General features: G+C 42.2%; 1 protein-coding gene across 2 annotated transcripts in view; it reads right to left on the reverse strand.

Moving 5' to 3' along the window:
• Positions 1-216: 216 nt before the first annotated feature.
• Positions 217-26,437, reverse strand: part of septin4b (septin 4b) — a gene marked incomplete at its 5' end in the record, with an annotated part of 49,840 nt that continues 23,619 nt past the window's right edge. Inside the window, 12 exons of one of the 2 annotated variants that reach the window (XM_083887106.1) lie at positions 217-350; positions 2,172-2,271; positions 3,508-3,670; positions 3,785-3,881; positions 5,032-5,133; positions 5,251-5,368; positions 6,107-6,241; positions 6,390-6,513; positions 7,721-7,807; positions 7,909-8,005; positions 8,286-8,606; positions 9,824-9,949. In XM_083887106.1, the coding sequence (XP_083743232.1) occupies positions 282-350; positions 2,172-2,271; positions 3,508-3,670; positions 3,785-3,881; positions 5,032-5,133; positions 5,251-5,368; positions 6,107-6,241; positions 6,390-6,513; positions 7,721-7,807; positions 7,909-8,005; positions 8,286-8,606; positions 9,824-9,949 (1,539 nt within the window). In that variant the 3' untranslated portion in view covers positions 217-281. The remainder of the gene's footprint in view (positions 351-2,171; positions 2,272-3,507; positions 3,671-3,784; positions 3,882-5,031; positions 5,134-5,250; positions 5,369-6,106; positions 6,242-6,389; positions 6,514-7,720; positions 7,808-7,908; positions 8,006-8,285; positions 8,607-9,823; positions 9,950-26,437) is intronic. The other variant, XM_083887107.1, reaches the window with a different exon arrangement.

Raw genomic sequence — 26,437 nt, forward strand, 5'->3', positions numbered from 1 at the left:
CGTAAAGTTCAGATATGTGATCTAACTGAGACTGAGAAATTCAAACAAACATCAGACCTGGTCTTCGTGGGGGTGGAGTCGTTAATGTCACAGATTGAGGACAAACGTCAGACCGTCTTACCGCCGCGGCGTCGTCCTCCTCGCAGCTCCGTCATCCACGTGTGAGCGGTCGCTGATGAAGGGGGAGGTCGGTGTTCTGGAGGGGAATTAGCTTTTCTTTTTTTTTCTTTAAATCCCAGTGAAAGAGCGAAACGTACGTAGAGTGCGACTGCTGTCCTGTGTCAATAGGAATCTTTTTGAGTCTGCATTTGATCCTGGATCCTCTGCAGCATCTCCTGCATCCGCCTCAGCTGTGACGAGACAAGAGATCAGAGGTTAGAAACGCATCGAGGTGTAGACTCGGTGTGCTCACGCATGACCGCACAAACAGAAAATCAATAACATGCACCAGAGGAGACCGTCCTTTCTAGATCACGTGACCTCCACGATGCTTTTTTTGTTGAATTTGTATGATGTGCAGCTTGTTATTTGCGAGCAAATGTACTGTTCTTATCGAGAATGATGTTACAGATGTTACCAAAAAAAAAAAAAGAGTAGAAAAACAAGTGGGCACAAATGATCTCTTTATTTGACAAAATAATTTAATGGATTTATGGACACAAACACCGTGTGGAGTGATGAATGTCTTTCTTTATCCGTCTTTACTTGTTTTAACTCACAATGAGAACGAACGTGGTTGTTCAGAGTCACTATTTAAAATATTTTCCTCTAGGATCATTCCTTCTAACAAACTAAAATCTATTATGTTGATACTCGGGTACTTAAACAACTTCAAAACCTCCCTCAGGTGAGTTTTAATACAAACGTTGTTGAATCGAGGTTTAATGTCAGGCTAAAAAATAAAAAAGGGACAAAAGTTAACAACCTTCCGTTTTCCACCTATCCATTTTCTGCTGTCAGGGCACAAGTCTACGGTGGCTGACAGGGGCAAACGCACTGCAAACCCCAAAACACCAGCAAATAAGAAAACACAAGCAAATAACAAAATGGCGTTTTCTTTTTTGCTGGTGTTTTGGGATTTGCAGTGCGTTTGCCCCTGACGGCCACCGTACAAGTCTTCTTATATGACGAGTAAAGAGCATGCAGTGACTATATTACCTGTGTTGCATAAAGGTGCATTATATAATAAATCTATCATAAAATCTTATAAATCTCCTAAAAATCCTCCTAATATTTCACAGAGACTCAGGAATAATGTTCATATAACAAACTGAACTCACCAACAACAACAATACAGCCAAAATATTCGCATTAAAAAAAAATATTTCGCAGACTGCAAATCATGTTTATGTTTTGAAATCATGCATGTGGCGCCACATACCGCCGTCTACCAATCATTGCAGTCAGTAGAGTCTCAGCTGCCTGAGCAACAATGGCGGAGAAAACGAAACCTAAAAGACCTCGGTACTTTGAATGTTGAGTGTAGTAACCGTTTTTGGCCACATTCTTACATATGGTGCCTTTAAAATAAAAAGTTACCTATGAGCGCTTTTAGAGGGCGGAGCTTACATAACAAATAACTAACTAACTAACTAATAAACTAATGAATGAATAAAACTCTTTGTACCTAGAGTTCAAAGGTCCAGGGTGATGAGTGAGGATAAAAGGTCAGTGGTTTTATACCAAAGCATCACCAGAGAAACCATTATCACTAACGTTTAAATACAGAGGTGTAAACAGGCCGAGCAAAATCTGTTGTTCTCTCATCGTCCTCCTCTTCACACACGGCTACAGTGACATTAGGTTAAGATGGAGCGAGAGATAAGGTGACTATTTATTATTATTTCATCGATTATTAAGTTCTGACTCCTCAGCTCCACTCCGTGTATTTCTGATTTCCCTCAGTGTGAGAACCATGTGTACAGGGTGTGGAGCAGCGTACGTCTAGCACTAATTCATGTTTTTTTTTGTTTTGTTTTTTTAAAGCTGCTCATCGTCAGCTTCAGAAAACATGACCCGAGTGTGTTTCAAACAAAGATTCTGTGAGACAAAGACACTCAGAGAGCTTCGTCCTTCATCACGCGAGGCTCGGCCTCGGCTCGGAGCTCGTGGCGCTCAGTGCTGCTGCGGTCGCACTGATGCGACTCCGGTTCGTGGTCTGGCGGCCGTACCTCGTCGTCTTTCTCCCGGATGAGCTTTTCCGTCTCGCTGTCTGTCCCTCCGGTCACCGCAGGGAGGGGGAAGTCTGTACCGCTCTCCCTGGTTAATTTACTGCAGGGGGGGGAGGGGGATTCAAGTTGTACAGAAGTTAAACAATGGGCTATCAGATGTTGTTTTTTTTTTTTTGGAAATGTCAACACAAATCCCCCTCAGAGTACTGACAGGTTATTATCTACACACATGACACAAGTTTGTGAATGTGGTTTGTCTGTGCAGGGAACCTCAGCTCATCCTCACAGGCTGAGAGGAGTCTGTGGCGTTTGTGGAGTTTGTGGAGAGCAAACACTGCAAACCAGCGACATGCATTTTAACGTACAACCGTGCATGCATTACTTTTAAATTCAAACAAGCGTCCGGTTACGTCTCAGGTGACGGGAAACACAGGGGACCTCGCGATGTGACGCGATGCGCGATGCATGCTTTCACGATACGCCGACTCTGGGATAATCAATATACTGCAAGACAATCGTACATCGATGCATCACGATATCGGTCTAACTGAAGAAAACAAAACAGGAAGTTAAAAGTGCAGGACAAAGTCTATGTATTGAATGTGGATGGAGCATTCCCACGCTGCATGCAGGAAGTGATTTGGTGAAGTGTTTGGTGAAGACAGACGGAAGCAACAGCTACAGCAACAGCTACAGCAACAGCATTCAGTTACAGCAACAGCAAACTGCGGCTAACTAGGGATAAGCTAGCCGATCCTCCCCCTGCTGCAGGACTATATCTGCTAACGCTAAATTAGCTAGGCAGCTGGTACGAAGACTTGGTTAGCTAGCAGAAGCTAAGTTGCAAACACTCCTTCAGTCTGATAGTGTTGCTCGATAGATCTGATTTTACGATGAAGGATGGCATCATAAAAACACAGTTTCTGTGTTGCAGAATAAGGGACCGTATCTATGTTCCCCGGGTCCTATGTTCCCCGCTTTGTATGTGACCGGGGAACATAGGACCCTTTCTCTAACCCTAACCCTAATCCTAACCCTACCCTTTTTCAAAAAAAGGGTCCTTTGTTTCCCTGTCACATACAAAGTGGACCTTTTTTGGGAAAAACGGGGGAACATAGGACCCGGGGAACATAGGTACGACCCCCAGAATAATAACATCGAGAACAAATATCAGAAGTTTTACATGGTTCACTGTAACTTTAAACACAGTGACAGATATTTTCACTACCTATAAATACTGTATGTACAGTACTTCTGGTGTCCAAAAATGTAATCGTCTACACTTAAAAGTGGTCTATATAATCTTGATGGATTAGAGTATCTTTCTTTCTCATACTTGCGGTTGCGTTCCTTCACGACCATGCGGGTCATGCTCTGGATGCACTGGGCTCTGTAGTTCTCGTAGTGAGTCTCTCGGGTCACGTCCTTGAGGTCTTGCATGTGCGAGCGAACGAGCATGTTCCTCAGCTTCACGAAGTCACAGTGCGCCGAGTTCTCCACTGCAAAACACAACGTGAGGATCAGTTAATCACCGGAGGATTCACTGATCTAAATATTATAATAATTATAATAATAATAATATGCAAGTAGAGATGTGAAGTGATGTGCTCGACCTTCAACGATGCCCCAGGGATATAGACGACCCCGCACCCTCTTCCCTTTGGCCTCCACCACCGTGTTGCTGCCGATCACCGCGAAGGGAATACTCTCCTGGTGTGGGGAACACAAAAAGTCATTCAATTAAAATGGGAGAGGTGTGCAGCACAGAGTTTCAGAGGTGGAGAGATTGCCTTGATTCATTAAACATGCCATTAGTCCTACTTTTTTGTTTATCGAGTAACACGTCCAGTTTTCAGATCGGGGTATATGGAGGTATATGCATCCTGAAGTCCATTTCAAGACCTTCTCAAAATATTTTAAGACCTTATCGCCACTTCAGGCTGTGATCTGCAAACACATATTTAACTTACAACTTACAGTAGTTAACGTAGTTTGCAATTAAATCTATAGAGCACAACCATGGAGTTTATTTTGTGCAATTTCGGATATTATTTTGCGCTAGGAGGAGCTCGTTCGCTGTCGCAAGGTGCGTAACACATTTTACGAGCCGATCTTGCAGGCCGAGCATGCCTGTGCATTGTTGTTTTAAACAAACGCAGCATACTTTTTGCAGTCAAACTCTATGGACAAGATGTAATAGAGGGGTGTCAAACTCATTTTCATTGAAGGCCACTGCAGCATAATGGTTACCCTCAAAGGGCCAGATGTAACTACCATACAGAATAAATTTAACGAAATATAATGTAAAATAAAGGTAACTACTCTGTAACATATTGCTAAATAACTTTATTTATTACTTATTCAATTTAAGTATTTATTTATTGTATTTATTACTTATTCAATTTCACTCGTAGCATGATGCATATCCTATGATACACTGTGATCTAGTGGCGGTGCCGCCACTTTGCGGGTAACGCAATCACCATGCATTGTGGGAAATGTAGTTTGTAGTTAGTGTGGTCAACACACGCCTTAACGCAGCATAGACCTATTTTAACACAGATTTATAAGACCAATTCAATCACTCGCGGGCCACATAAAATGACGTGGGCCACATCTGGCCCCCGGGCCTTGAGTTTGACATGTGATGTAATACGTCATGATGAAGATTTTTTAAATACTTTTTAAGGTCCTTAATTCTCGCAAAAATTGAATGATCAACTTTTAATACATTTTAAGACCCCGTGGACACCCTGAGGATGATGTTTGCCTGTCACTTTCCCTGTAGATGTTCACTTTGTTGACTAACTGAAGCACAGCTCGGTCTGTAGAAACGACAGATGACAGATGTAACTCTCACCTTTAACTCCAGGTCCTGCTGCTTAAACTCCTCGTCCTCGTCAGAGTCGCAGTCAGGGAACTGGTATATCTTGATACCGTACTGCTCGATCTCCTCTCTGATCTGCAGAGTGACGACGACAACAACAACAACAACAACAATAACACACACGTCCGCTGTGACATTTCAGTTTCAAAACCCTGTCCAGGACAGAACATTTTCCTGAAAGTCGTCTCTTGCCTTGATTTTCTTTTTCTTGACTTCACTCGGGGTGAGCGTGTCGGCTTTGGCCAAAACAGGGACGATGTTGACTTTCTCGTGCAGAGCTTTCATAAACTCCACGTCCAAAGGTCGAAGGCTGGAGGAAATAAAAGACACGAAAAATAACACTCTTTGTGTCTGTGTAATAAATACTCTCATAATCTACACTCTTTAAATGATGTGACATTTTTAATTGTTGTATTCAATTAACATTTCCAAATATGCTCTGGGAAGAACACGAACACCTAATTCTGGATTGTGATATAATTTAGACCCTTTGAAATTAGACTTTTGGCAGTAACACAATGTTCGCGGTGCACTGGTGGCAGATGTTTGCTCTCTAAGTGACCTCACTGTGTTTTGAGAAGTAATGACTGAAGCTCGTCAACAGGGGGAGCATTTCCTCCACTAACTAACAGACGTTTCAAACAAAGCACTGCAGCATTGCTGGGGGTTTATGGCACAGTAGTGTGTGCAGTAATGTGGAACAGTGAGAGTTGACAAATGCGCTGAAAAGCACCACCATCAGCACTCCAAACATCTGATTAAAGCAGAAGCACTGCAGCAGATGTAAAGGCACCTGAAGGAGAAGCAGAGAACGGCTTCCTCCAACATTAACAATTTATGGGGCAGAATCTTTGAAAGCAAGCAGTAGATGTTTAAAGTAAATTATTCTGCTTGCTACGTGAGCTCGACTAAGGCGAATTAAACTGCGATGAATGCTCTTCAGGAAACGTGAAGGTAATGGTCATCAACAACAACAGGGAGACGAGCTTCCTGTTGTTGTCTTCATTGCTGGAGGCCGAGGAGGGATCCTGCAGGTTTGTCGTCGTACCCGTGACCGAAGGGCGAGATGAAATAGAGGCAGCAGTGTACGCGGTTGTCCTGGATGTTCTTGCGGTTGAGGCCGCTCTCGTCCCTGAAGTACTGCTCGAACTGCTGGTCAATGTAGTCGGCGACTGACTTCCAGCTACAGCAGAAACACACACACACACACAGAGTTATTCTGTGGAAACAGCGGCTTTTAAAAATAAGGTCATCCAGTTGCTCTCCGTGAAGATTCATAGGTTCATTCAGACTAATGAAGTGTCATTCATAAAAAGACATTTGATGCGTACCATTCAGTGTTGTTGACAGCATCTCCAAACCCAGGCGTGTCCACGATGGTGAGCTTCAATTTGACACCTTTCTCCTCGATGTCCACTGTGTGTTTGGTGATTTCTACTGTTTGTGTGATTCGCTCTGGAGGACAGACACAAACACAAACACAAACACAAACACAAACACAAACACAAACACAAACACAAACACAAACACAAACCACAGTAAAACAAATATCCAAACAGAAAGGAATGCAATTTAATTGCAGTTTTGTTGTTGTTCTATATTCTTTGCAAATGTAATAATTTCAATGGTTTTATCCTTGCGGTTCTTATCATTAAAGGTCCAGCATGAGAAAATGTAATATAATATTTGAGCTGTACTTTCATTAAAATATTATCATCAAAAAAAATTCTATATGTATAGTTTTCTTGCCACAGCAGAAGTCTGCCGTATTGTACGCGGATTCAGTTGATTGCAATATGCAACTTTACCCCTAGATGGCACTAAATCCGACATTAACGCTCACATTTTGATTCTATTGCAGAGTGAAAGTTAAAGGTGCCATATGTAAGAATGTGGCCAAAAACGGTTACGACACTCAAATTCAAAAATACCGAGGTGTTTTAGGTTTCGTTTTCTCCGCCATTGTAGCTCAGACGTAACTGGCAACCCATGGTTGCTCGGCAGCTGAGACTCTACTGACTGCAATGATTGGTAGACGGCGGTAGGTGGCGCCACATGTATAAACATGATTTGCGGTCTGCAAAAGATTTTTTTTAATGCAAATATTTTGTCTGTACTGTTGTTGGTGAGTTCAGTTTATTATATGAACATTATTCCTGAGTCTCTGTGACATATTAGGAGGATTTGATGGCCAGTTGCTTTAGATTTATTACATAATGCAACTTTAAAGGCGCCATATGTAAGAATGTGGCCAAAAACGGTTACTACACTCAAATTCAAAATACCGAGGTCTTTTAGGTTTCATTTTCTCCGCCATTGTAGCTCAGGCAGCTGAGACTCTACTGACTGCAATGATTACTAGATGGCGGTAGGTGGCGCCACATACATGCATTTCAAAACATAAACATGATTTGTGGTCCACAAAATATTTTTTTTAATGCAAATGTTTTGGCTGCAATGTTGTTGTTGGTGAGTTCAATATGTTACATGAACATTATTCCTGAGTCTCTGTGACATATTAGGAGGATTTTATGGCCAGTTACTTTAGATATATTACATAATGACCTTTAAACTAATGCTATCTTTCAAAAATAAAAATAAAATTGAAATATCTATCTAAAAATTGTAATGTGCTGATCCTAAAACCACAGCTTTTCCTCACCTTCAGCGTTAAGCAGCTTCCTATCTTTGTAAAGATCTGTGAGAAACAGACTGTTGACCAGAGTGGACTTTCCCAGGCCAGACTCCCCTTCAAACAAAAAACAACAAAGACAAAATGACTCCGGTCAGTTAAGTCAAAGTCAAAGGCCTAAGATCTAGTGTCTGCTTATGTGAATATGAAGGCTTTACCTGCCACCATGAGCGTGAAGTCAAATCCCTTCTTCACCGACTTGCGATGCACCTGGTTTGGCAATGTCGCAAAACCAACATATTCTTTGTCCTGGTCCTGAAAAAGCAGAACAACGACGTAAGAATACCAAAAGGTGTTTTTCCATGCCTTCCATCGAGCATCCCCCCCCCCCGCCAAAAAAAACAATGTTACCACCAGAACGCTTCAAATAACTCAAACTCTTCCACTAAAAGAAAACAAGCACAAATCAACCTTTTTTCTTCTGAACCTGATACGCTCTCACACCAGCAGTTTGAGATGAACTGTCAAACACATCACAGCACACTGATGTTTTGGAACCTTAAGAGCTCTTTGGTTTTCCTGCCCCATGTGTTACCTCGTTATTTTCATAAGGATCGAATCGACCCCAGGGGCTCTTGGGCCTGGGAGGACAGACGTCAAACTCCAAACTCCTGCTCTGCGGCAAACTGGGCTCTGAGCCCGAGTCGGACTGCGCACTAGTCGCCACAGGGGGCTGCAAATAAGACGGGGTGTGGGGACGATCTTCACCCACAGCTCCCCCATCTGCATCATGAGGCTCTACACCACGGTGGTGGTCATGGTGATGGTGATGATGATGGTGGTGACTGTGCCCCCCCTGGTGGTGAGGGTCTTGCATAATGTTCTCTACCTCTGAGTCGTCTGACAGGCTCGAGTGCTGGAGAGACGTCACGGTGGAAGAGAGTGAAGTGAGGTGGAGCGGGGTGAAAAAAACAGGTGGCGGCAAAGACAGAGGAGAGGTGGAGGAGGGAAGAGACAGTGATCCGGGGAATAAGAAAAAGAACATCTTTAGAAGAAGGCATTGTACTTTACAGATGGCAGACAAAAATAATGCATGGGGAGATGCAGATAGGGCTGGGCCTTGGATAAAGGTTTTTAGACTGAAAATCTTTGGTTTTTAGCTGGTGCAGTCACCTTCTTGCAGTCTAATTTCTCATTTCTGTGCCCTTTAGACCTTCTCCACATTACCTCCATTCATTAAACAAGCACCAGCCTCTCAGAACACGCGTTAAAAGCCCCGTCTTCCTCCTCAACTTTAGTAAATGAGCTCCGTCTCTGGTCACAACTTTCCGCGCGCCTCGAGGCAGCCAATCGTGAGCACCGTTAGATCTCAGTCAAAGACGATGCTGCATGTTTCTTGGTTCACTGGCATAGATACTCGGGCACCAATATTTGTCATCTAATGACAAAACATTTTCGGTGACACAGGAAGTTTAAAAACCCAGTCAAAACCACCAAAGTATTAAAGTTTATGCTCAGACACAGACAGGGTAATGAATGTCTGTCTTTTGAGCCAGATGTTGAGTATTCCTTGCAAATAGGCAGATTTTAGTCACGTCAAAGATAATTATGTTGGAGTATTTTTGTACGTGGTTGGATTTCTGTAAAAAATAATATAGAATGAACGTGTAATTGTACATTCATAGAGATAAATATGCCCTAAATGTCCTCATATGAAGGCTCTTCCTGGTCACTTCACAACTGAAAAAAGTAGAGCTTTACCTATGAGGAGAAACACAGCTGACGTCTGAGCTGCTGTGCTTATCGCAGTAACAGCAGCTGTAACTGGAGCACAAAGATAAATAATGCAGTGACCCCGAGAAAGCAATGAGGCCATTTAAAGATTCATCTGTAGGTCCAGACTGTGACTCTGCTCTCATGTGCTTGCTCATGTTTATGTACAATACGCAGTAGACGGTAATGAGGGGTAAATGTGCAACAGCTTTCCGGGACAAATCACGTCATCAAACACCAAGTGGCAGCTTGTGGTCAGAATAAGAATGACCTGAAAGGCTCAACAGGTGAAGTCGAGTAGATCGCGATTGGATACGGAGGATTCAGGGGGAGTTGAGGGGGTTTTGACATGATTAATACCTGTTCACCGTCATGGTCCCTGCTCTGATCAGGGGTGGCAGGGCAGCAGTTCTGCTCGTCTGATGAAGAGTGGGCCTCGTGGTCACTGTCCTCCATTGCAACTGGGGCAACAGAGCACTCTGCGATCTCCAACCAGAAGGGAACAGACTTGTGTGCAGGTTTTGGAATGAGGGAACAAAAAGAAACGAAGGGGTTTGACAAGAGGGGCGAATGTGTTCAAGCAATGAAGACAAAGGGGAAGATGGAAAAAAAAAAGAAAAGAAAAATTAAATAAAAGCAAAGCAGAGCAGATGAGACAACTGAAGAGGAGTGATCGATGTGTAACGGCCTGTTGGGAGCTGTTGTTTCCACTTTCTTTTCACTGTAATATAATGTTATTGGTCCATTCTGGCCTCCTGTCTCTTCTATTAGATCCTATAACGTTATCCTCACCGCTGCTGCAGCCGCTTTCGGTGGCAACAGATCGGACTGTTACTTAACTCTGGTCAAATGTATTGTTTAAGTTTTTTAAACTGATTTAGGATCATTTTGATGTGCTGAATCCAAAGATCACATTGGTTTTGCTCAATCAGGTGAACTTTCTGAACAAAGCTACAAAGTTATTTTTGTTTACATGTACATATTCACGCCATATAATGCAGAATTCTTTCTTGCAATAAACAAACTCTGAAGATTTCGCATGCGCCACCTTATGACTTATTGTTTTTTTTTATATATTACAAGTGAATGAAATGGCTTCGACAAGAAGATCTTGCAAAAATAAGCTTTACGTATTCTGCTACATCTGCGGTGAATACACCATTGTTCCTAACAGGAATCTAGTCACAAGTTTCATAAAGCGTGCTTACCATGATTATTTTGCTATTAACCTTGGTGACCAGGATAAAGTTTGGGCTAAGTGTAATCAATTTAGTCAGAAGATCGGTTTCTTCAAAATCAAATTAGCATAAGAAACCTGACCAGATTGAGGTCAAATGGATCTCATTTTTGGATTCATCAGTGCAACATGGTCTTAATTCAGTTGAAAAGACACAGAGAACTTACTTAATTAATTATTATGAGAGAATCATTCAGAAGGTTCATGAAAATTTCAATGCATTAGTCAAGTCAGTCAGTCAAGAATCACCAACTGTTTCATGCCATTACATGTTAACCTCACTGGAAACTACTCAAGGCCTGATGCAAGTTTGATAACCTTCCATCTGTGTTCAAACAGAGTCAAAAAGCTTCTCCTAAAATCATAAAAAAAAGATCCATGTCCTCCATCCTTGTTTTAATCATGCTGCAATTTAAAGCTTAACGGAAGAGAAGCCATTGACAGCTGAAAATCAGTAAACCAGTGACCTGATTTCCTGTGCTCACGACCAAAGATCCAGAGATCAATGTCCGACGTGGTGCATCCTGTGACCTACATGGAGGAAGATGGCTGATCACAAAGCTCAAACACAACTTTGGGGCTAAAACACTCACAAAGTTTACTGTTGAATTTCACGACATCTTTCTTTCTCAAAGAGACATGGAAAAATCTTTCAGCAACATCGGTTACACTCTCGTGGAAATCACAACTTACGCACTACAGCAGAAAACAACATTAAAGCACAGTTCCGTTCGTTCCCAATAAAGTCAGAGTTGTAACACAGAGCGTAGCTCTCCATCGCTCCATGCAGGGCCTCACCTTTAGAACCTTCTCACCAGCGTACACAGTCTCTTCTTCTTGCCTCTGAGTGATCTGCTCCTCATGCTCGCTCTCTAACAGGCTGCAGCATTTATACTCCCCTGACCGAGAGGACACAACGTCCTTCCATCCCATCGAGCCGCTCGGTGCCCGAGGGAAGTGATCGGCAGCATTGACGAGCAACACGTCACCGTTCACAAACAACACAACAACCAACCGACGAAATACACACTTTCACAGCTGCAGACAATTAAACAGCTCTCATACACAATTCTCAAGATATTTTAGTTTGGAGTCGAATGGATCAAACAACATTAAAAGAGAGAAAAAAAAGCATGGACTGTAAATTAATTGTCACCAAACTGTGAGATGAGCGACACGAGCTGCTCCACTCGTAAATTATCTATTAAACACAGCCTGCTGCGCTAATGACTTCACTAATCGAGCGGATCATAAACTATTTATCTGGCAGTGTTTGTCTTCACATACCACATTAAGCATTAAAGGAGAACTCATTCAAATGCAAGTAGATGCTCCAAGATGCTCGTCTTTTGGAGAAACATTCACATGCACAACGACACGACGACGAAATGTCTAGGATACAACCTCACAAGGCAAGACACTTACAGTCAGGTCCGTAAATATTGGGACACGGACACAATTCTCTTCTTTTTGGCTCTATACACCACTACAATGGATTTGAAATGAAACAAACAAGGTGTGCTCAAACTGCACACTTTCAGCTTCAAACAGTGTAGGAATTACAACACTTTCTATATGTGCCTCCCACTTTTTGGGGACCAAAAGTAATGGGACAAACTCAACAATCATAAATCCAACTTTCACTGTTGAATACTTGGTTGCAAATCCTTTGCAGTCAATTCCAGCCTGAAGTCTGGAAGGCATAGACATCACCAGACACTGAGTTTCATCCCTGGCGATGCTCTGTCAGGCCTCTGCTGCAACGGTATTTAGTTCCTGCTAGTTCTCGGGGCATTTTCCCTTCAGTTCGGTCTTCAGCAAGTGAAATGCATGCTCAACCGGGTTCAGATCAGGTGATTTGACTTGGCCATTGCATAACATTCCACTTATTTACCTTAAAAACTCTTTGTTACCCTCAAATTTAAGCTGAAAGTGTGCAGTTAAAGCTCATCCTGTTCGTTTCATTTCAAATCCTTTGTAGTGGTGTACAGAGCCAAAAAAGTCCCAATATTTATGGACCTGAATGTCGCTCATCCGTCATCAAATCTCCTACTGTACTGCATTACAAACTTACATTTAAACAACTGTTGCAGAGCATTTCTGCAGCTCCACCCGCACACCTGAACATCACCTGAGCTTCAACCTCTTTCCTGTCCCTCTAAACCAGGCGAGCATTGATCCGTGATATGATCATTGTTGATATTAAGGATTTTGGAAAAGAAAAGTTGCTGAAGTTGCAAGAAAAAAATGACAAATGTTCCATTTATTACTGCAACTATAACAAAACATAACGCCCTTAAAGGGTCCCTAAAAGGATTATATGAGTATTAAAATAATCTGCTGATTGATCAATGACATGTTTTGCTGCACCCTTTCCTCGACTCTTTATTTAATTTTGGAGTCGGCTAGAAGTAAACACTGTCAGCGATATCACAACAACGCAGACGCACAAAGATAAATAAAGATGAACTCTGGTGAAGTTTGGTTGTGAGAGTAGATCTGTTGATGTGTTTCACCCAGAGCTGCTTTTGTTTCCACAGCAGGAAAAACACTTGATATAAATTAGTCTTTCCAGTCACCGATCGTGTCCACACCCAGTACTTTGTTCCACAGAATTAAGCCGTCCTGCTCTCACACACAGACAGTATTTATCCATGATTTTAATCCAACTGAATTGCTCTTTTGCGTCACTCCTTCAGACCAGTTTCCCAAAGATTAATTGCAAAGCAGGTGAAGTTGTTGCTCGACTAAGCCAATCAGCAGTCAACACAGTCATCAGAGACGACATGTACCCACGGGAATCACAAGACATGAAAGAGCAGATCATTTAGTGCTATTACAGTAGTTATTAAGGCCAACTGTGGACTTGGAGGTGGGTGTATGAGTCAACACAATCAGAGAGAAAAGAGAAATATTTACCCAGCAAAAGGTATAATCATTCTTTACGTATAATGAAAGCTGACAGGAAAAACAAACAGAAAAAAAGATTCTGCTGTGGACAAGAAACTGTTACAGATTAATGGATGGAAATCACTATGATTTAGTTGCATTATTGTCTCTGCAAAAACCAATGACAAACAGATCAGCCACAAGAATAAAACAGGTGACTGGGTTTAATGTAGTGACTGTTGTCACTGACCGTGAAGTCATTGACAATGTTTGAAAGTTCAAAATAAGAGCTTTAATAATACGATCCTTTTAAAAAGAGACGTACACTTCTCTCACACTCTTGGATTTTGCAAGTTCAATCTGTTTTGTTGTCGATTTGTTGCGATACAAATAAAACACATGAGTGAGATCAGTGAAAACTGCCTCTCACTGGCAGCTATACTTCTTACATTGAAACATCTCGACTACAGCTAAAAGGACGTCAAGCTGTTATGTATCACATGCAGAAGTCACTAATGGCAACTTTTCCACTACCCAGTTCCCTCACGCCTCATCTCTGCATTGGCAGGCTCTGCACACTTTGGTATGGTTTCCAATTCCTATAGAACCTCCTCAATGTGGGCAGAGTCATCGTAGCACGGCTGCACGAAACTGCCGTGACTGTCATTTTATACACGACACAAACACAAAAACTTGTAAAGCAGTTGTTTTCCGTGTACTGAATCATTAGACTCAGAGATTTGTTCACAGAATCGTTCAGTACTTCCTGCATGACCTGAGCACATCATCCATCTGATACAACTGAACGGGTTGTGATTCGTTGAGATTTTAGACATTTCTGTGCTAAATGTTGAAGATTACCCCCATCTACAGGATTTTTCTAAGGGATTGATCTACAGTTTGGCATTGTTCGGTTTGATTCTTGTGTCATGACTCTTCCAGTGACGACACTCAGTGGCCGTCAGTGTGACGATGCCTCATATAGTATCAGCTGAGCTGAGCAGGTACTAAGAAGGTACCAAGTACCAGGTACTATCGCTAATGGAAAAGCCAAAAAACAAACAAACATGGAACTGGTAAAAACAAGGAAGCAGCTAAACACCTTTAACTGTGGCCTACCTTTATGTAGGATTTACTAAATTGTCACCTCATTCTCCAATATTAACTCTAAGATCCCCCTAGTGGGCTCTGACATCAATTACACACATGTTCTCAAGGCAGCCACACACACACACGCACGCACGCACGCACGCACGCACGCACGCACACACACACACACACACACACACACACACACACACACACACACACACACACACACACACACACACACACACACACACACACACACACACACACACACACACACACACACACACACACACACACACACACACACACACAGTGTCCCACTGGAGTGATTCTCAGCTGAGACCTGAGCCAATTACAATTTCTATAATTGGCCAAAGTGACATTTTAGTGGAAGTAACCTTATATCATCAGCGACGGCCAGCAGAGTTTGACTGTGATGAAAAGCAATGAGCGTCAGAGCAGCTGAAACCACAGTGCGGCTGGAACCATGCAGCTGCAGCGAGATACATGGGAAAACTCTGGGACAAATGAGCCTTCATATACAGTAAAACAACTCCAGCTTGATTAGCTCTAAAGACTTCCTGACTGAATCCATTCATAATATCTACATGAACAGGGACAATTGAACAATGGAATGCAGACGGGAACATTAAGGCTTCGTTAATAACAACACATTTGACTTTGTCGACAGCTGCTTCTTTGGCATTTCCTGCTCCACTGATAAAAAAATGCTCTTGTGGTGTTTTGATGTCGACCTACAGCTCGTGCAGGATCTGAGATCTGCTCTGTAGGAGACGTTGGCCTGGAATGTCCTGTTATGTAAATATGTAAAGTGAGGCTTAAGCATCAATCGGACCACCGAGTTGTTTAGTGCATGTGAAGTCCAGACCAATGGATCAGATCATTTTAATGAAATATAATTAGTAGGTCTCAAAGATAAATGGTATGTTTCACAGAAACAAAAACAAATCATGTGCTTTGTAGTCTTTTCTTCAAAGGCTTCTTACAGAAAAGTAAAAAGAAAACACTATAGCATATGGTCCATGAGAAACAATTGAAGGACATGAAAACCTGTTGTTTATTTGAATGTGCTGTTTTGTAGATGATGGATTGTGGTAGTGGGCTTTTCTGCTGCAGTGCTGATGGACGATGATTTATTATATGAAAAGAGCTCCCAGGAGGAAAATCCTACTTCAAATACCCCCCTGTATTTAACATGGGAAATGCAATGTGGCCAAAAGTCATAAAGAACCTACCCAGCAGCATGTTATTGACCTTCTTTGATGCAAACAGATTTGAGCTGCAGAGGACATGCAGTCAACATGCAGTTGTTTATGCCTCAGCTACAATAATTATTATTATGCTATTATTCAGTGAATATATGGCAGGAGTCACTCTTTGTGTCACAAAATGCTTATTAAGCTACATGCGGGTAAATGATGGGTTTGTACATTAAGCTCCTCTTAGATTTTAGTCAGTTTTGCAAGAAAAAATGTGAACATTCACAATCAGACACACAAGTGTGCTTATTTTTCCCTTAAAAAGGGAATTTTGTGTGATGCGCAGGCTGAAAACCAGTGAGGTTTCCCCTTGTGGCGAGGCCAGTAGCAGGTGGTGAAGTAAGCCATGTGCACACTGTGTGAATGCTGTGGTTGTTTTCATCGTTATAGTGAGCTCTGTGTGAAGCTGGCTCAACACACGCACGCGCGCGCACACAAACACACACACAGACACACACACACACAGAGGGAAACAGAAATAGCCCAGCCACCATCATACACTCCCACAGCTATAGAGTGCATGCAAATTTACACAATACTGTGCAAAAGTCTTAGTCTTAGCATTTGATTTGTTGACACGGAAAATACAGGAAACATGTATTCAGTTTTAAAACGTACAATTTAGTCTGAAAAGAATAAGAAAATAAACAAAGAAAACATCTTCTACGGCACGTGTCAAACTCAAGGTCCGGGGGCCAGATGTGGCCCGCCATGTCATTTTATGTGGCCCGCGAGTGATTAATTGGTCTTAATAATCTGTTTTAAAATAGGTCTATGCTGCTTTAAAGCCTGCATTGACCATAAACTACATTTCCCACAATGCAAAGTGACGGCACCGCCACTAGATTGCAGTGTATCATTGTATATGCATCATGCGACGAGACAAATTGAATAAGTAATAAATACAGAAAGTTATTTAGCAATATGTTATGTAATAGTTACCTTTATTTTACATTATATTTAGTTCCATTTATTCTGTATGACAGTTACATCTGGCGTGACATACGCTTACACTTAAATAACGGCACAACCCTAACTCTTAAACCTGGAGTGGAACCCTCATGGGTAAAACCTGTGTTTGTCCTACTAAATTAAAAGGTTTTATTACGACAGGTTTATTGAATACATGTTTAACCATTAAATACGCATGTGGTATAAGTTAAACCAATTGACAGCTCGCTAATTGAGCGCCAAAATATCACGTGACTGAGTTTCTATGAACCAGTGCTGGATTCAACCTGTCAGAGTTTAAATCCACAGAGATCGACAAATACATGACAGCCATTAAACACACACTAAATATTTAAAGTAAAATAAAGCTCTTGAAGTAAACGTTTGAAAAACAAGAAACAAGAAGGAGTATTTAGCAAGTGTGCATCTTCAGGTCTGAGCATGAACATGCTCTATTTCACTCCACTACGATCAACACACTCACACACGCCATAATTTAAAGGTCCCATATTATGCAAAATCAACTTTTTAATCATTTAAATCCTTATATTTGGGACTCTGGAGGCCCTGCCAGTTGCCAAAGTGTGAAAAAAAGATGACTCACTCATGTTTTTGTGGTCCTCCTCAGTCTAAGTAAAGGAGATAAAACACGCAATGTTTACTTCTGCACTCATTTGGACGTCACAACGCGATAAATTCCTGGAATTGTTGTCTCACGGAGCTTCGCTTTGTCCGGAAAACACACGAGAGTGCTGGCGAGGGCAACGGTATCCGAAAACCGGAAGCCTGCAAAAAATGTTCTATTCTTGGCTCCACAGTGCAGCACAGAGTCCTACACAAACTTCCAGCCTCAGAGGATTTATCTGTCCAGTGGATACATGTTATATATGACGGCAATGTGCCTGCTAGAGCCTGCAAATGATCACTTTTCCAAACTGCTGTTAGCTCCCTGTAGCCTCTGTGGCTGATGTCATTACCTGTCCCTTAAGTTTTTTTTTAAAGAGATACTACTAAACAGAGCGTTCTGAACAGGGCTGTTTTTGGCAGGGTGATTGAACTGCTGTGGTGCTTCATCCTCATGGTATTTTGACCAAAGCATGTCACAGACATGTTCATTAGGACACCAGGGAACTAGGTTAACTTGGAGAAATAGGGTATAATATGAGACCTTTAAGTTACAAACGGGAGGAAAACTATCCACAGTCATGTAGGACTAAGTTTTTCAATAGCTGAGCAGAAAATTGTCATCGCTCTGACTTGAGAACAAGGCCCTGGTCACGTACCCTCATGTGAACGGTCCAGTAAGTGTGTGTGGCTGCATGGGTGTCATCTAAACTGCGGAAAAACAGGGAGTGAGTGACACACACGCACGCACGCACGCACACACACACACACACACACACACACAGTTTTAATTGACGGGTACGTGAGGAAAACAACAACCACATACCTATATATCACTGCTCATTTCTGAATTTGCCGCTGTATCGTCCCTCCATAACCAGAAATTGGTAGGCTATTCCTCAAATGTCATCATGCTTCACATGATCCCTCACATTTCTCCACACAGCAGAACGAAGAAAAGAGACATAAAGCACAAAAAGAGGCTCCTCGGTCTCACTGTCAACAAATGTTTTCTACACATGCCTCTCACACATCTTCAGGTACACCATCAACCTCTGTGACTCTGCATCTGGAGCCATCTGAGGCCAGTGTGCAGCTGATATGCACATAAACAGCAGCAGCATCAGCAGCTCCTGTGTGCAGAGCGCTGCTGACTGCACAAGAAGAGACGCTGCTCTGTGAGGAGCTAGACAACATCTGTCCTGCTGCTTTGCAACAAGCCTCTTGTGTCCTATTTCTTAATGCCATGTGTGTGAGACCCCAACACGCGTATCATCGCGTAAATCTCCGCGCTTACACTAATGCACATTCAATCTTTGTTATCAGAACTTGTGAATTAGAGGAGGGGACAATAGTGAATGTGTCAGGTTAGAAATGAATGGAATAAGGTTTAGATTTAAAGAGCAGACACTGATGACAGCACCAGCAGCAGCAGCAGCATCAACATCAGCATCATGCCCACATCTCACAATGGCCGTCTCAGCCACAGATCTCCCAGCTGACAGTACCAGGGCTAGAGGGACACAAGAGGGATCTGTGTTTTGCATTGTGTGTCTGTGTGCGCGTGTGTGCGCCAAAAGCCATAATTGACCCGACCTTGTCAGAACCAGTCGTCCCTGTGAAGACCAAACCCTGATCCTAATGAGGCAAAACCTAACATCTGAGACAACTGACAAGTTTTGAATTGTGCTTGGGTTAATGTTAGGGTTAGGGCATAACTGTTATGGTTGAGGTTACTTTGTTTAGGCTGTCCAAATGAATGGAGGTCAATGCAGTGTCCTAAGAAGAACAGCAAACCTTTGTGTGTGAGTCAATAGTGTTGAATGGAAGTGGCTTGTGGCCTACATGCTACAAATAATCTTTTTATCTTTACACACACGCGCATGGAGACACATGGACACACACACACACACACACACACACTTAAATAAGCCACAGCACAAAGCTTTTCTGTTAATCTTCGTGGATCCCTGTGCTTTGCAGCTCTTATAATACTCATTCTTTAGGAATTAGGATGGTGTGATTAACCTCTTCTTCCCTGACCCTGTTTTTGGAGTTGCTGCTCGAAAATGACACACCCAAACTAAATAGAGTAAACCTCTGCAGTTACAAGCTCTATGTGAATTATTTTGGTATTAAAATTAAGATAACACTTGTGAGAGGTGTAAGTTTCACTGAAGATGCCACTGTGTCAGAGTAAATGCACACGGAACACAGCATCACGCTGATGCTCCGGTGCCGCTTTTCAATTTGTGCGCTGTAGCTGTAGTCTTTTCCGCTTTAATCTGTTCGATTGGGTTCCGTGAACATAAGAATGTTTTTTATGAGCTTTTAGCTGAGTTTCTGACCTTTCTGTGGATATGCAGCATGAAGTTAGACATGGTTATATGACGTTTTGGTCGCTGTGCGTGACGCTGCCCCCAGTACCGGGGGAAACCGGTAGGAATAGGTTAAGTTGTGACTGCATGTAGTTTTTAACAGAAGCTATAACAGGCTCTATAAATCTGAGCTATGGCACAAAGAAACTAAATCTACTTCAGGACGAGACCTAATCTGATACATTCTGAAGTTAAACACGAGAGAGACGGGCGGAGAGAGTAACAATGCAGAATTCAGCTGAGAATTCATTTTCTGCCTTTGGGAGGACGAAGTAAATGTAACACGATCCCAATCTTAATAGCTCTCACTGCAATATGCCAACTTATACAACAGTAATAACTACCATAAGTAGTAGACGGAGAGTAACACAAATAGTATCGGGTGAACAGACATGCCAGTCTAGCAAACCACACAGTGGGCAAATCTCACCGAAACCTCCATTTAACACATGCAGGCACAGAGTTGTCCTGAGAGAGAGGGGCCAGAAAAAACAAGGCCAACAGACAGGAGACTTTACTTCCTGTAAGCAAAGATGGTGTTTGAGGGGAGAAGAATTCAGCTCTGCTTTAAGCCTCTCTGTGACTGGCCTTCATTATGATCAAGAGTGATTATCATGCACTGCCTGAAAGGGCTGACGGTGCCCGAGGGGAAGATGCTGCAGATACAGTATATAATCTCGTACTCCAGTCATGTACGTGTTGGTCTGCATCACTGACATGACAGCAGAGTGTCGTCCTACGGTGCGGTTAAGATCACATCGGTTGTACTAATTAAAATGTCTTTGACCCGTTTTACATTGTATGCTTGTTTGGCTCAGGACCAGCAGTGCTGGAATGAGTTCCACAATAAAAGCCACTGCACAAACCACAGCGGACCAGCAACAAACAGTGCTATTGAAAAATGTCCAGGAGCCACAACAACCCAGAGAGAAGAGAGCTGCTCTACAAACTGCACCAAACACCAATGTGTGTTGTATCTACGCGGGGGCTATATGCTGTAAATGCTGCGTTTATTGACCTATTACAGAAGTGCCACTGTCCCATGGGAGCAGACGGTGAAGGAGGGGTCAGTGCCACCTGCTGTTTGTGCCTGGGAGCACTTTGCTGTCCAGCCACTGTGTGTGTGTGTGTGTGTGTGTGTGTGTTTGACATTGCATATATGTATAGGACATTTAGGTTAGGTTAAATTTTATAGCTCACAATGTGGAAAATTAGTTTTTGGCTGCACATGAAACACGACAGAAAAAGACTGGAGAGTTTGGAGCTCGGTTGCATGGAACCGAATTCTGTTTAACGCTCGTAAATCACGCTTCCTGAAGGGAGCAATGCAAACTGGGAGTGTAACAGATGAGACGGATTACTTGCTCTGTCAAGCTTTCTTTTTGATACTCAGCATATACTCTGAGCTGCATCTGTGGTTTTCCTATGATTTTGCTTGCAGTATTGACCACTCTGGATAATATCGCTTTACATTTGTCTAATGCGTGCACCATAGTGTTTCTAGCAAATGCTAACGCTTATCCCTAGAAGGGCTTTTATGACAGGAATTGACTGAGGTAGATAGTGATAATAAACGTAAACTAGGTATAAAAAATACAATAAAAAAATTTAAAAACATTACATTTGACATTATATCCAAGGACAAGACATGCATGCAGTTTTGTTGCTGAATCAACCATCTGATTTCAAATGATCAGGTAGAAAGCTCCAAGATTTTGCTCCTTTTACAGAAAAAGCTGTTTGTTTAAAACCACCAGATTAAAGGTCTCTACCAGGTTCTTGCACACAAAGTGCTTAGATTGCATAATCTTGATCTGAAAAAATTAAGGACCGTCCATATTAGCAATTTGGCACCAACATTTTTAAAATATCTTACCCTATCTTTGGGGTCGTCTACAGTCATCAGGGATTGACATACATGTGTTATGTTTTTATTTACTGTATATGATTAAGGCTTTCACTTAAGGTCACATTATAGTAGGGGTCGCTGCGCAAGGTTGTTGTGCTTTTGGCTACAGTGAGCAATGGCGTCCGAGGGAGAAAGACTGTTGTTGTTGAAACAGTGACCGTTTCTCACTTTTTTGTGTCCCGGAACGCAGTTTTAAGATAATTTGAGGCGAGAAATTGGCCATTTAGAGTCTAAACATGTGCTGTTGTGCTGTGTGTGTTAAGATATGACGTATTTATAGTTCGGCAGCGACAAAGTTGGTGGTGTTCAGCTCCGCCCTCTGTGGACGCTCGCTGCTCACTGTGAGCCGGCACAGAGCAGCTTCGCTCGGCCTGTCCTGAGGACCAATCGCAGCTCTTGCCGTCTCCGTTGTCCCTTGACGGAGTGACGGACACTTATAATATTCCGTGCAGCCGGAGACGACGCAAAGACTCTACAACAGGTTCTGCGTCGACGCAGAGGACTCTGCGTAGCCTACGCAGAGCACTTTACGCAGGAGTATAAATTGGGCTTAACACCGTCAAGATCAAGGTTAGGGTTATGTAATGAACATCATATATCAATATACTGTATATTAATACAACATAGGACAAATAGCAAACTTACATCTAATGGTGATGAACTATGTGTTGATATGCATTGCTTTAAAAATCAAATACTGTTTATTCTCTGTACTTGTTCAGTTGCAGGGAAACCTCCACATGCTGTGACTGTGCGTGGACAATCCAGGAAAGAATGAAAAGCCGTGTTCTTAGAGGCAGAAAGGAAAATATGCAGAGAACATGAATTGGATATACATTTTCTTTGGAGCTGCCTGAGAAACTGGATGAAACGTCTAAACTGTGGCGAATGCTAACGCCCTCTGAAGCAGATAGCCACCACCTCTGCAGGAACACAAATATTATTCCACAATAGTGAGGAACGAGGAGCTGCTGGAGCTGCTGAACTAACGCTTCCTACACTTCCTCCTCCATTCAATTATGCTTTTTTATCTGATACTGAGAGATTCCTGTTGGAACAGACCTTAAGTATTTTCTCACTTTGTTTTTTTCCCCCCTTAAAAAGTGGCATGCTGCAACAATGGCTCGCGTTGCTTTTGTGGAATTTCCGTTGGACATGAATTAAAGTCATGTTAAGAATTTCAGCAATTAACCAGTGACTATACTATAATTCACATCCAGATAACGGAGTATGTACATGCACTATCACCTGTAGTTTGTCCAGCTTGTGTCGCTACTGACCCAAATGGACTCATACCAGCTCAGCCTGCAGAGAGTATGATTTCCAGCTGGTCCAAAATATGTCTCAGGACCATTTGAGCGACAAAGAATCAGCGGTAAAACAGCAGAAAATAAGAGCAATTATGGCCATATGAACGCTATTCACAATATGGGTTGTGCATTGCTCGGTTTGTAATCTTTTCCAACCGTGTGAGAAGTCTGAAAGGCATCATTAGCAGTGGCAAGGATGGTATAATGTAAACAGCATCAATTACGAAATAATTATTTAAAATATTAAGCAGATTGGGGTCAGAATCAGCACAAGGTGCTGAAATTACACTTCAACAAAGGGTGTGGTTTCCCCGAGCTCATGTTATCCCACCACCTTAGTCAAAGACACAGATGTTTAACACTTTTCCTGTTTGATCTCTGCCATTATTCAAAATTAAAACCAGGAACACGCTTTGGTTTATACTGTCACATCATATATCACTGAACAAACTGTTGCAGAAGACAAGGAAAGTGCAGCATAAATGATATCAAGTGTTAAAACGAGCCTGATGTTTTTCAACATTATAGCACTGTAAAAAAAACACAAAAAGGCAGACAAAACAAGTCCAACATCTGCTGAGTGGTGAACTCTATTTGGCCTGATGAGAGGCAGTGACTGGTTGTTGTTGTGTGGCCTCACTTCTGTGGCACGGAATTCCTCCCACATTACATTCACACAAAAACCACCTTGTGATTTTTGGCTCCCGCTGAGCCTTATCACAACTCTTTCAGAGACTGCGAAGTCCAAAAGTCAGACCCTTAGATTTGCAGAAACAGTGGTGGCATTGTGTCTCCAACCAGATTCAATAAGAGAAATTACATTAGAGTCTGGACTGGGTTTCCTGTCTTGCCAAAAAGTGCCAACTGAATGGAAACAAACAATAAGGAGCTTAACTACTCTCACATTCATTGGCCTTAAAACAGAAGATTTAGAAACAGCGGTCAAAAGTCCCAAGGGCAGGCAACGTTGGGAGGCTGTTTGTTCATTACATCATGTGTGAAGTGCATGTATTATTTATAAAGACGAATTTATAAAGTTCAAATCGGGAGTTGGTTTGCACTGCAGGCAAAACACATGTCTGGGCGGTAATCACCAAAGTTTAACAACCTGCAGCTTTACTACCACATTAACTTTGTCAGCCATGTTCTGTCAGATTTAAAGCTTCACCTTCCAGAGTTGTGCCACTTTAATTCATCTCAGACTCCTGTAGCAATGTGCATATTATATATCATATCAGCAAAATTAGCGATCGATGACAGCTCTGCATATGCCCTACACTCTTAGAAATAAAAGTGCTAAGTAGAACCATATGAGGTTCTTCGGCTTGTCCTCATAGAAGAAGCCTTTTTGGCTCCAGGTAGAACTTGGAACCCTTTTGGAGGGTTCCACCAAGACCCCTTTTAAAACCCTTTATTCAGGAACAAAGGGTTCTCTGGATCAAAACGGTTCTTACTGGAACCATTAGCATTACTACCTTGAAAAACCTTTTCTTCAGGAAAGGTTTTTTCAGAAGCAAATGGTTCCAGGTAGAACCTCAGCCCTTGTAGAAGGACGCTTTTGGAACCCTTATTTCTAAGAGTGTAGAGCCATGGTTCCCAACTTGGGGTCTGGTGGCAGAGATCACATCTTGAGAGGTTTTTAAAAATGATATTTGTGCATATTACATTTTGAAAATTCCAATCACACTTTTGGATTATCAGAACTAAGTACACTATTAGAAATAAGGATTCCAAAAGGGTCCTTCTACAAGGGCTGAGGTTCTACCTTTGCTTCTGAAAAACCCTTTCTTCGGGAAAGGGTTTTTCAGAGGGTTCTTGGTAACACTAATGGTTCCAGATTTCCTTCCATGTACATAAAATAGCAGTGTTTACCCGTTTCTCCCTAACACTGTTTTGAAAAACAGTTGTAGAGCAGCTGTCGGCATCAAATGGGCATGTAGCCATTGTTCTAAAGGCAACATACCGAAAGACACAACTGGTATTTATTACAGAATAATTTTAACAAGAATTTAGGTTCCGTTCAAATCTAAAGATATCTGTGGGAAAACCTTTTGACGGCATGTAAGGTTTATAGGTCAGTGTTACTCGATTGTCTCTCTGCTAATGTACTGAGCAACAAAGATAGGACCTACATAATCTTTCAAAAAAAACAACTTAAAACTATTGAATCAATGTCAACAATTCTGTATGTATATTTGAACTAGATGCTCACTATAACACACATGAATACATGTGCTGTTCAGTAGCTCTGTACAGATTTTGGTGAGCTGCTGTTAGAAAATGTTTCCATTTATTGTTGAATAAGTGCTAAATTCCAATAAAGCAGAACAAACCCTAAGCATATGAGAGAATAATCCCGTTTTACCAGCTCCTTTTCCAAAGAAAGCACCATTTCAGGCACCTGGTCGTTTGTTCTGTGGACTCACATACTGTAAATAAAGTTTGGGATGAAAGAACATAAATACAAAGCAGACAAGTCAAGAAGAATATGACATTTTATCTGTTTGGGTTTCCTCACGACCCCTCATGGGTCACCTGAGGTCATCACTCTGATGCCTGAGATGTTTATCTCACATGCCAACCATTGTTATGTTCCTAACAGCATCATTGATAGACAAGACGCAGCACTCATATTAAGCCTACAAGATCATGTGATTGACAATCCAGGCATCACATGAGCTACTGTATATGCCAACAGGATAATGAAGCTGTTGACATCACAAGCAGAGAGTTCTCTTGTCGTGTGGGGGCTATATGCTGTAAAAGTTCTAAATCTCCAGTCACAGTGGGAATAAAAACAAGGCTTCACCCGTAAATGAACCAACTGGACCTGGATTTCTCACCATGCACCGTCAACACACTTACAAGCTGAGGGTATGATCTTCAGTCCGATTATAACTGAAGCCCATACATGTGTCAAAACCTGGGATACGCCGCCCTGATGGTCAAGCATCAGGCACTCAATGACCATCCATAACCCTCTTCAAGGTGGTGTGTGTGGCACTGTTTGTATCAACACCAAGGCCTCAGGTATACAGACATTCTCCCTTATCTTCCTTAGTTGGACATTTAGATGCAAAAACATTTGGAACGAGTCGCTGAAGTGTCTTCACCGTGACCCCTGAGTAGGGTTTCCAGTTTTATATAGAATATATAGAATATAGACTGCTCACACAGGCTCATGCAGGTTTTCTGCCGACCGTTGTGATAGCGTGACCCGGGACTTACATGACTCTTTCATGAGACAAACAAAATGATGGTGAAACTTTAAGGATTGGCCCTTGCGTATCGTCAGCAGATGGCG

Source organism: Microchirus variegatus, assembly GCF_963457635.1.
Source record: "Microchirus variegatus genome assembly, chromosome: 3".
Taxonomy (NCBI): domain Eukaryota; kingdom Metazoa; phylum Chordata; class Actinopteri; order Pleuronectiformes; family Soleidae; genus Microchirus; species Microchirus variegatus.